The sequence below is a fragment of the Cyprinus carpio genome, chromosome A13 (assembly GCF_018340385.1).
Source record: "Cyprinus carpio isolate SPL01 chromosome A13, ASM1834038v1, whole genome shotgun sequence".
In the NCBI taxonomy this organism is placed as follows: domain Eukaryota; kingdom Metazoa; phylum Chordata; class Actinopteri; order Cypriniformes; family Cyprinidae; genus Cyprinus; species Cyprinus carpio.
Window position 1 is genome coordinate 4,766,633 of NC_056584.1, and position 12,157 is coordinate 4,778,789.

Consider the following 12,157-nt stretch of genomic DNA (forward strand, 5'->3'; position numbering starts at 1 on the left):
GCTTTGACGCAATCTTTTTTGTTTAAAGCGCTATATAAATAAAGATGACTTGACTTGACTTGACTTGTGTCAACATCTTGAACGGTAACCCGTGAAGGGCCTGGCTCAAGACACGCAGGTCCAAGATCGGTCGTAACCCACCGCCTTTCTTGGGTACAATGAAGTAGGGGCTGTAAAACCCCATCTTCATATCGGCTGGAGGGACAGGCTCTATCGCATCCTTCGCCAATGGGAGTGCGATCTCCGCACACAAGAAAGGGAGCATCGGCCGTCTTCACTGTAAAGCAGATGCTGCTGAGCTTGGGGGGACACCGGGTGAACGGAATCTCATAGCCGTGTCTGATGGTCTGCAGGAGCCAGCGAGACGTTTGGGTTGCCAGGCAGCCAGACACAATACAAGCTGGACCAGCGGGACCACCGATGTAAAGGGACCTGGTCCGTGGGCGGACCAAAGAGGGGTCTAAGTGTGCAGTGCAACGCTTACCTGGTTCCACGGTTTAGCAGAGGGTGTGTGAGTAGGGCCTTTGATGACGTTCTCGAACCGCCTGCTGCTGCCTGCTAGTGAGAGAGGAGGATGAGTGTTATCCGATGGTAGTCTATCTGCAACTCTCCATGCCCTCTTGGGACCCAGAGACAGAGAAAAGTGCTCTCCTATCAAGATTTTTGGAAACCAGTTTTCCACCCGGCCCTCCTCCAGGGGAGGGAGAGGTGCATTCACCATCCCCCAAAGAGCAGTTCCCTCTCTCTCCGGGTCACCCATCCCTGGGCCTCTTGCTCTTCCACCCACCGCCAGGTTTGACGGGGGCCAGAACAGGAGGGGTGGCCTGCCTACACCCAGCTCCATGGTGACGCTTGCTCAAGGCTGCTGCGGATGCGGCATGGGGGTGGACTCAGGGGACCGTCCTCAGGGACGAGCAGGCTGTGGCACTGTGGCCGGCAGACGAGTGGAGGCAGGACGTGTCAGATCACCTCAGTCAGCTCATGTGCAGCCGAGAACTACTGGGCCATGTTCTCGACTGCATCACAGAGGAAGCCGGACTGGGACACAGGGACCTTGAGGAACCAAACTTGGCGGTTTCCCTCATGTCAACCAGACACAGCCAGAGGTAATGCTCCTGGACCAAAAGCGTTGACATCGTACGACCCAAAGAATTCGCAATGACCTTCTTTGTTTGGATCGTGAGGACAGTTCGGTTCAGAGCTCTTTTAGAACTTCTGGATCATGACCACACTCATGTAGGTCCGTCAGTGCTTTAGCCTGAAGAACCTGCAGTAACGCCGTAGCATGTAAGGCGGAGGCAGCTTCTCCACAGGCCATATAAGCATCGTTGGACAGACCAAACGAGTACCTACAAACCCGGGAGGGGAGGCACGGTTTGCCCTGCGGGGTGGAGGTGGTATTAGGATACAACTGCATCGCAACTGACTGCTCCACCATGGGGGACCCCCGTATCCTCCCGTAGCTGCACCACTGTCAAGAGTGTTGAGGGAGGAGGAGTTAGCAGGTCGGTTTCCGGCAGAAAAAGGTCCCTTCCACGACCTGGTAAGTCCCTCATGCATCTTGGGGAAGAATGAACCCCGAAGAACAAATTGTCCAACCTTGAGGGCTGGGGACATGGTGGAGATCTCCACTCGAGCCCTACCCTCATGGCGGCCCTGGAAAGCATAGAATCTTCCTCTCCAGAAAGCTCTGGCTCACCCTCTGATGGGCGATCAACATCCAATCATCGGGAGGAGTGCCGAAGGATACTGCTGGTATCCTCCTTTGTAGAAGACCCAAAATGTTCCTTTGGCAGCTCAACTGGTTGCGGAGTGCAAGAGGAGCAATGGTCCCCCGATGGTTGGTTCCCTGGAGGGTTTCCCCATCACTGTTACCCTCAGACCGCCTGTGCTACTGCCTGAAGTAGCCCCTGCCTGACTGCTGCCATGACAAGAATTACATCGAGGCAGAGGCAACGGAGCTCTGCTCCTTTTGAAGCAACGGTGCTTGGCCCGCAATTCTGAGATGGCCATCTTCCCGCAATGAGAACATGTCTCATTCACGAACGCCACCCCAACATGCTTAATGCTGATCACAGCATGAGCATAAAAAGGCAGCAGGTGTAATGCACACCAGCTTTTCGCTTCGGAGCCGAGCGATCACATCGTTTTGCTCCTGACTACTCTACTTAGAGAGTAGACCATCACCCGACGCCAGGTAACAACCGCATCCAGAAACGCACAGGTGATACATTGCGCAACGTCATCTTTAAAAAGACGTACCCTTGAATGCTCTTTTAGAAAAAAAAAGCTCTTTTAGTGTGCTGAAGAGCACAGGGGAGACAAACGGGGTAGTGCAGCCTGATGTGTGCAACCCACTCGACACAAGAAACCACCACCGCTGAAGTGCCTTACCACGAACACGTAGAGCATGCTGAACTCGTTCAGTCTTCTTCTCTCAGTAGAGTAGTCAAGAGCAAAACGATGTGATCACTTGGCTCCAAAGCTTTTGTGGGTTGTACCTGCTGCCTTTTTACGCTCACACTGTGATCAGCGGCAGCTGGATGCAATCATCGCATGCCAATGAGCACTGGCTCGTTTAATTACACTCAAAGTAGATTGGTCTCTCTAAGTGAGATCCCAGTTTGTCGGTCATTACCAACGTGATGTTGAGAATGACCAGAGGTGGACAGTAGTAAAGTATTTTTACTTTACTCAATTAAATTTAAAAAGTATTTGTAGTTTATCAGTGTTTTTCTTTGGAAAACTTTACTTCACTACATTCCAAAGCATAATGTCATACTTTTACTGCACTACATTTCATAAATTAAAGTTGTTGTTGTTGTTTTTACCTTTAATACTTAAGAACATATAATATACTATATATTAGTATATTATATATAAAAATATACTACTTTCTTGTAATCAATTAAATATTTGAATTACTTTTACTTGAGTAAAAGAAAGTAAGAGATTTCTAATGTAATTAAGTATTAAATGATATATAATATGAAACGTAGTGCAGTAAAAAGTACAATATTATACTTTGAATTAAATTTTTCTTAAGAAAAACACTCTGACTCTCATAAATTACTGACACTTCAAAAGTACTTTTACTGCACAGTAAAAATGCTTCACTACTGTCCGCCTCTGAGAGTGACTAACTGAAAGGGAACCATAAATCTTCATTTCATCTTTAACCCTTGTGTGGTGTTCATATTTTTGTTACTCAGCCAGTGTTCGTGGGTCTGGTGGACCTGCTGCAGTTTTGGGTTTTTAATTTAACAGAACAAAAATTGTGTGTTAAAATACTCAACAGAAGTTTACTTCATCCCGATTACAAGCAATATAAACCACATATATGGTCAAAATTAGCCCTTTACCTTTGTTCGATCACATTTATGAATTAAAGTGCTACAACCTTGTGTGGGAATGGCAGGGTCAAAAAAAAAAAAAAACTCACACTTACACTCACACTATTACAGACTCTCTCTCTCTCTCTCTCTCTCTCTCTCTCTCACACACACACACACACACACACACACACACACACACACATAAACACACATACACATACTAATAGCAGGCCCAGACAATAGGAGGACAGAGTAAATGTACACATGACCTAAAGTTATTAGCCCCCCAGGGCCACCCGAACATCCTGTATGTAATATAAATGTGTGGGGGGGGGCGTGCTTTTTGTGTAGCTTTTTGTTGGTCAGATGTGAAAGCTGATACCTAACAAGACATCCCCATCTGCTCCATCTGTATCAGCCAGTACGGTCTTACATGGAGCACATTTGAAATCAGTGACATCGCAGTCCATGTGATTAGAAAGTGTGTAAAAATCTGCACATCAGCAGCAGACACACCTCTTTAACAACTATACAGCATAAGTGCTTACTGAAGAGATTAATAATTGTCAGTCAAATATTAATAATTTACAAACTTGGTGTTCTAAATCATCAAATCCTTACAACCTCATATTTTCAAAGAGAATCTATTAAACTCTGCCGAAACTTCAGCCTGTTATGACTTAGTGTGCTACTGTATGTCATTTCTGCCTAACTAACTGATTTTTCTGAGTTTATGCTTCCCAAAAATATCAAAATGAATTTTAGTTTAGAAATTAAAAACATTTTCACCATAAAAGCAATTCAGGTCTCTGTACTGTATTTCATTTTAAAATATATTAATACTATTATTTTAATACACAGGACAAAGAAAATAAATGGCATGTTATTGACCCATAAATCTTATCATAGTCTTGCAATCCAGTATTACTTCATACAGTACATGCAATCAATATGGCTCATAGAAATTTCGAATAACCAAACAGCTGAGCACGACTCAGGCCTTTGAGAATACCAACAGTCTGTCAATAGCAAAAACAGTTGAAACACAATAACTCTAGATAAAATTATTGTGTGAGAGAGGAGAACCTTTTCCAGGCAAAAGTGTGAACTGCAGGTAATCAAAGCAAAAAAAGTTGATTACAAAAGGTGAGTGCGACTGTGATTCACTGAGAGAGCAAGCCTCAGCAAGAGATTGGACCTTACCTTTAACCTTAGCACCAATCAATGCCTTGCTGTCTGCTTGATCTAATCACAGGTCAAAGTCCCTTCCACGAGGCACTATCAACAGAGTCTGTTTGTGCGGCTCACTCTTTTCCTTCCAAGCCCTTTAGCTTAATCGGTCTCCCCTTCTTCTTGGACCCTACAGACCTCACAGGACCCAGGGCCACATCATGTTTCCACGTGCTTTGGTGCTGCTCCTGCTATGTATCTCCACAGTCTTGGCTGCCACCCTTATCCAGGCTTCTGATGATGCAGCTGCGGTGGATTCTCCAGCTGACGGGTCTGTTTTACCTGAAGCGCAGGCTGGTGAAACCCCAGATGTTCCTGCTAATGGGGAGAACCAGGCAGAAAACATCTTGATGGCAGATGCCCCTGTTGAGGGAAAACCTGCAGAGACCCAGAGCTCCACTCAAGAATCTGAGGAAGAGTTGGACTGGGGTTTCGGTTCTATCAGAGGGAGTTTCCAGGCAGTGAATGGCTATTTTGACTCCTTACTGGAGCTGATGGGAGGTCGGGATGGTGTATGTCAGTACCGCTGTAGATATGGTAAGTGAAACTATTTGTATTTTAGTGGAATAGTCTTTGTATTTTATTCTTTGCTCAGCGTGCATTCTAAATACTTCTCAGATCTCTGTCACACTATATGCTTTGGGCAAAGACTTTAACCTTTCTTTCTGCTGTAGAATGCAAAAGGATGTGAGTCTGTACATTAAAAGCTCAAAAGATTGCTGACCGTTTGTGTCCAAGTCTTTCAATCACGAAAAAGAAGCATAACTACTTTTAGTAAATGTTTATTTATTTATTTATTTATTTTTAAAGCTTGACAGATGTAGTCATTATGAATTGTCATGGAAATAAGAAGATTGTGTACATTCTTCACAACTTTTCCTTCTGTGTTTCCACTGGAAAAACAATGAGAACAGTAAAGAAGGTGAATAATGACTGAATATGCATGAATATACAGCTACTTGAAAGAAACATTTGTTGTGCTTTACAATATGCATACAGTGTTTAAAACTGACACTACTAATGCAAAACTAAATACATTTTTATTTGATTTAAGTGATTTAATTTAATGATTTGAGAAGTCTCATTTAAATGCAATATGAATCATTCACTAGACATGGTTGTCTGTCAGCTTTTTATGTAAAACATGCCCACACTGATCTGTCCTCACTCTTCGTGTTGACAGACATGGTGTGGCATTGAGCAAGTCGATCACACCACTCTACAGATGACATTTATGAATCAGAGCATTTCATATGATTATGTAATGATTTTGTTACAGTTTGAACAAAATAATTGCATAATAAACTGCATGCAGGTTTCAAAAGTCCTACTGAACATTTGGGTGCTGGGCCTTGACTAATTGCCAAAGCTAAGATAACAAAGTATTTGTAATGTCTAACCTTATAATGCAACCATATTTTAAAATGATTTAAATAATGTTCCATTGACAGTGTCACCTTCTCTTGAATGCTCTGAATATCAAACATGGAAATCTTTGATACAGTTGCACCATGCAGGCCATAGGAAGAAAATCTCACTTGCTCACAATACTCCTTGGACAAATTAACAAATATGTGCCATATATGTTTAGACAGATTTCTCTTTTAAGAATTAAAGGTTAAGGTTACACAAAGGTTATTAAAACAAACATTATTATTATAATTATAAAAAAAAACAGTGATCATAAATATTTCACATAACAGACAGTGTTTTGCTATGGAGAAAAAAAAAACAGTGATCATAAATATTTCACATTTACTGATGCTGGTGTTACTTGGGGCTCTGTTTTAGGACCTCTGCTGTTTTAATTCCATGTGTTGCATTTAAGTAATTTTATCAGCAAATTTGTAAAGTTTTAATAGCTATGCAAGTGATACACAACTGTACCTTCAGTTCAATCGGAAGATCACAATTCCATAATACTGTAGATACTTTTCAATAGATGTCCCAAAATGTAGTTATACTGAATGAAGTGTAGTGGGTAAATATATTCAGAGAGAACAAAAACCTGGGTATTATATGTTTAGATTCTGCTTTTTAAATTTATTTTAGGTTACCAAAGTTGAATACTGTAACTTAAGAAACAGTGTGAAGCCAAATTAGGCATCTAGGAAAATATTCAAAAAAACGATGTTTTCGGTTCTTTATAAGTGGACCCACTTATAATGCAATGTGTAACTGCTTTTGATTTTTTTCCCACATAAAGCTCTCAAAGCTACTGTTATATAAAATATCTTGACAACAACAAATGTCAACAACAACTTTATGTTAATCACATATTAAAGATATCATATATTATAATGTATCATTTCTGTTTTTCAGGTAAAGCTCCTCAGCCTCGTGCTGGCTATCAAATGCCAGAGCCTGATGGTTGTAGCACCTCACTGCTTGGATTCCAGGTACCTAACAGTGTATGTGTCTCTTTATTTCTACTAACATTAATCAGTGACCAGTCTATCAACTTAAAGCTTTGATACTGTATGTTCTGTCTCCATGCATGATCTGTGGGAATCCTGCTAATGAAGTGTGCACTTGTTAATGAATCAAAGTTATAAATAAAATATCCACCCAAAACCAACTGTTAATATTTAAGTTAGACAGGAGAAAAATTTGCTCATTTCATATCTTTTGTATCTGATACTTGATAAAACAGAGACAGCCCTGCTTGTTTAAAGGAGAAAAGCACTGACCAATGACTTTGGGGTTCAAAGTACAGTGACATTTATATACAGTAATGCTGGCCTTCAAAGAAGCTGGTAGATATCTCACTTCCAGGTTAGTAGCAGCAAATATGAAAAAAAAAATAAAAAATTGGCACTTAGAAGTAAGTAAACTAAATACTCTTTTCATTTCTTACAACTTATCTGGTCACACTTTCATTTAGGGACCAATTCTCACTAACAATTAAAGGGATACTCCACCCCAAAATGAAAATTTTGTCATTAATTTATCAATTACTCAATTAATCACTTCGTCACAAGGATGCGCTGTTTTCTTTCAAATCAAAGCTAAATACACATAGAAACAGTGTATCCTTGTGGCGTGGATGATACAGAAGAGCATACGCAGCATACGCTGGTATGGAGAGACACAAAGGAGACCGTTGACAAAGGAATTGCTGAATAAATTCGCTATTTTTGTTTTCTTCGCTTATAAAAAGTGTTCCCGTTACTTCATATAACCCAGATTGCATGTCTGATGGCAGATGGAGTATTCTGACAACGACTTTAATACCTTTTATGGACCTTGACACTGCTATTTACTTGGCAGTCTATGGGACAGTCACAGACCTCCCGGTTTTCAACCAAAATATCTTAAATTGTGTTCTGAAGATGAACTGAGCTTTAACGGGTTTGGAACGACATGGGGGTAAGTGATTAATGACAAAATTTTCATTTTGGGGTGGAGTATCCCTTTAACTATGACTTCTGCCTCAATTAAGTCCTAATTTGCTGCTTATTATCAGTAAGGTAGATATTAAGTTTAGGTATGGGCTAGGATTAAGGGATCTAAAATCTGGTAATGCTGAATAAGCCATTAATACGTGCTTTATAAGTAGAAATAAATAGCCAAATGCTAATATGCATTCTAATAAGCAACTAGTTAATAGTGAGAATTGATCCCTAAAGTAAAGTTTAACCCATTATCTCAACTAATGTAAATATAATATAATTTATATATAATATACATGACAAACTGAGTTTGGTTGCTTTACATCAGACTCAGTCAGTGGGTGGTTCTTGGTCATAGTAAGTTGCAATGTGGACCAGACCTCATAGCATTAATAAGTTAAAGGTATGGCTCAGCATGGCTAGTATTGCACAGGCCAGCACAATTTCAGATATGGTGCTCCTAAAATGAAAGACTAGCACAGACTCAGAAGATGGTGAACATCCGACAGGTTCCGGACAGTTGAGTTTGGCATCCAGCCAAAGCGCTGATGGGACTGCTGTCAGGAAAGAGGAAAGCAAATGTGGCAATTACTTTCCACACAAAGACTCATGGACAGCCCTCTGTGTAACTTCTGGATCTTGAATAAATTCTAACTTTGAAGTTTAAGGTGTTCAATCAGAAAGCACTTACACAGGCGATATATCTGAATCCTCCTCTGTGGGCGACAAATGTAATTTTCTTCTTGTTTCAGCTTTACAAAATACGACACAACTCTAACCATGCTCCATCATTGCATCCCTTAAATAACCATGGCTATAACTAAAGCTGGAGTCTTCAACTTTTTCACACCAAAGATGGACACCTTTGCTAAATATTGTTTAAAATTTGGTGATGCATTTAAATCATGGCATATATTATAGTTTGGGAAGTACAATAATATGATTACAGTATTTGCTTAGATTGCAAAGCAGTTAAATTATATAATTATACATAATTATTATATAAAATCAAATTAAAATAAGCATTATTAATATACAGATTCACATAGTCTTCATTTCCTTAATTCATTTTAATGTGAGTGGGACGCTGAAAGGATGTAGTCACATAGGTTGTTCCATTTTCCGTGACTAACAAGTTCTTTGTGCGGTTCTTTGTGTGTCTGAACTGCATTTGGTTGTTTGTGTTTTATCAGTCAAGTGTGATTTTAAAGCTCATGTTGTGCAATTTGCTGTTACTCTGCAGTTTGATATGGGTGTCCCAGCCATGACCAAATGTTGTAATCAGCTAGACATTTGCTATGAAACCTGTGGCTCTAACAAGTACCGCTGTGACACCAAATTCCGCTGGTGCCTCCACGGCATCTGTGGTGACCTGAAGAAGAGTCTGGGCCTCATGTCAAAAGTCGAAGGTGTGAAGCACACACACACACACACATTTTAATTATATGATTATTATTTTTTAGTCATGCTACTTTGCTGACCTACGTATTGGAACTGATCCATTATCTATGATGGCTAACCAAGCTGAAAAATATTTTTGACTGTTTACATGGATTGTCATTTGCAATAGCACTTTTGTACACCAGACAAATTCCCATCATGGCCTTTCTCTCCCACAGCCTGTGAGACCTTTGCGGACACCATGTATAACACCGTGTGGACTTTGGGCTGCAGGCCCTTCATGAACGGCCAGAGGGCATCCTGCTATTGTGAAGGAGAAGAGAAGGATGAACTGTGAAGACCTACAAACCACAAAAAACACACCACCTTCAACACATATAAACATTTTACAAGTTCAAACTACTCCACACTAGGGGTCAGTATTAGGATGAATGTCATTAAGACACACCCTGGTCACATTTCACCACAAAAAAAAAAGAAACAATTCAGCAGATTTACTGCAATGCACAACAGTGGTGGTTGTTATTGGATTCTCATTAGTTTAATAAAGTTATTTTATTTAGCATTATTATTATTATTTTTTAATAACTGTTATCAGCATACATTAAATGTGGTAAATGACATGATACTGCAGTGTATACATGCTATTAATTTACATTTACCAATTTAAATAAAATATTTATTTTATTTGCATTGCAGCAAAAGAGATTTTTTGCATAATCACAATGACAATGTTGTAGAAATTAGACGAATCTTCCTAAAAAAATGTCACACAAAGCAAGTAAGCAAATAAACAAACAACTGTACTGATCCCAAAAATCTACACATTTTCTTCCATATATTTTTTTGGGGGGTTGGTTACCTTTACATGTTCTTGACAAGTTCGCCTACTAACCCTTCAACTGGTGTTAGTGGATTAGTTTTATTTCAGCAAAAAAAAAAAAAATATTATGCTGTCTGTGTGAAAATGTCTATCCCAGAAATGTGTAGTGTGTGATTTTGTTTAGGTTTGTTATATCCTCCTGACTACCACACACACACACACACACAAATAAAAAAATAATATAAAATAATATAAAATAAAATACAAATTTGTAATATCATTATATTGTTAAAGCATAAAAAATAAAAAAAATAAATGAAAAAAAAAAAAACATTTTTTAAAAAATTAGATTTTATTCATATGTTATGAAATGTCCTCTGTAAAGGACAGCAGGACATTAAAAAGTCCTGTTTTCAAAAACATAAATGAATAGACATGAATAGGGCAAAGTCAGTGGGATTTATTTATTTATTTTTAATCACAAATCATTTATTTTTTTATACCAATCTTTATAAAATATTATCATATTTTCATAAGGGTGTTACATTTGATCACTAAATTAATGTCAGCCATTTTTAAAGACTAGGGAGAGGGAGTGGTCATGGTGAACCTTCCAAACATTTGGTATCTCTGAAAAGCCCTGAATGTGCTTTGTACAGGACATCCAGACTTAAAACTGTGACGTAAGGTCTCAGAGAGAAATTCACTAAAATAGAATGTCCTCTGAAAAAACTAATTTTAAGTTAATAGTTAATTTCTAAACTAACATTGTTTTATTTAGAAATAATCAAAATTTTATGATTGTTGAACCTCAGTAGGGTAGTGGTATTTATGCAATTAATGTGTGATTTTCTGAATATCATGTGCTGAAAACTGAAACGTTCACCTACTGTAAGCCAAGTAGTTTTATATGGGTTTTGTTTTAAATGTAAATAAACACAGAATGGGTGCTGAACAGTAACACATGAATGTTTATTGCACTGAGAGAGATAATATGACTACAGATTGTGAGAAAAATAATTTTTCCGTAGTAAAACAGTGCTGAACTTGTATGCAAATTATCCATTCAAAACTGTCAAAGCTGAAATGCCTAAGCTTATACTGCATGCACAATACATCACCTAGATGCATGCACATAGAAAGACATTTTTTTCTAGTGAGGCAGATGAGCTTTATATACTAAATATAATTGTCAAAAGTAGTGGAAAGAAGCAACTGATGCAACTCATAAATGTAAGATTACTGCAGATACTGTATGCCGTATGGATGTCTTGTAATAAAGTAAAGTATCCTGTAGATGGCGTTGTGGGTAAGAGATTTCATAGACGTGTGGTCTCATGGATCTGGCAGTATACAAATGGGTCCACTTGACATTAAGTGTTGCTCTTGGTGTTGGTAAGTCCAGAGATCTCTCCTCAAACGCTTTCAGCAGCCCTGTGTATAGCAAGATTGTCCTTGTTCCTGCCCACACATCAGCACATGGCAATGTAGGAACACCTCTTAATACACACACAGTATTAGTAATTGCTGGCCCATTAGCACATAAAAGCACATGCATAGGACAAACCAGGCAGCTGAATTTGCCAGCATGCACCTGTTCCCTACTCACTCTGTTGTCCTTGCCAATGAATTTGAAGATAGGGACCTGGTAGTGTTTGGAGAGCTGGTCTTTAGCCGAAAGCTGACGCACCGTATCATCCGAAATGCAGCTGAGAAATATAATTCCATTAAACCACAACACTTTCTAAATACAGACTCTGCCTTTGTAAGCAATTGCTCATCAAAATACCATGAATAAATTGTACCCACAACCTCACAGATATGACACTGAAAAAGGTGCCTCTGTGACAGCACTAGGGGCTAAACAAAGGTAACAAATTGTCAGGGGAGCCACCCAGTCAGAACACATTATTTGCTTCTTTTATCTGTCAGGTTTGCTAAAGTATTCAGGTTTTGGAAAGAGATATTGTGGTTGA

The 12,157-nt window shown here is 39.4% G+C and overlaps 1 protein-coding gene across 2 annotated transcripts; it reads left to right on the forward strand.

Moving 5' to 3' along the window:
• The first annotated feature begins 4,627 nt into the window (after positions 1–4,627).
• On the forward strand, positions 4,628–10,177 carry LOC109068570 (group XIIB secretory phospholipase A2-like protein). Of its 2 annotated transcripts, none has more exons than XM_019085339.2 (4): positions 4,628–5,102; positions 6,888–6,976; positions 9,201–9,366; positions 9,577–10,177. In XM_019085339.2, the coding sequence occupies exons 1-4, from the start codon at positions 4,727–4,729 to the stop codon at positions 9,693–9,695; spliced, it is 750 nt and encodes a 249-aa protein (XP_018940884.1). In that variant the 5' UTR covers positions 4,628–4,726; the 3' UTR covers positions 9,696–10,177. The 2 variants fall into 2 exon arrangements, with proteins under 2 accessions (XP_018940884.1, XP_018940885.1); XM_019085340.2 differs by having other exon boundaries at positions 4,629–5,102; positions 6,888–6,964.
• The last annotated feature ends 1,980 nt before the right edge of the window (positions 10,178–12,157 follow it).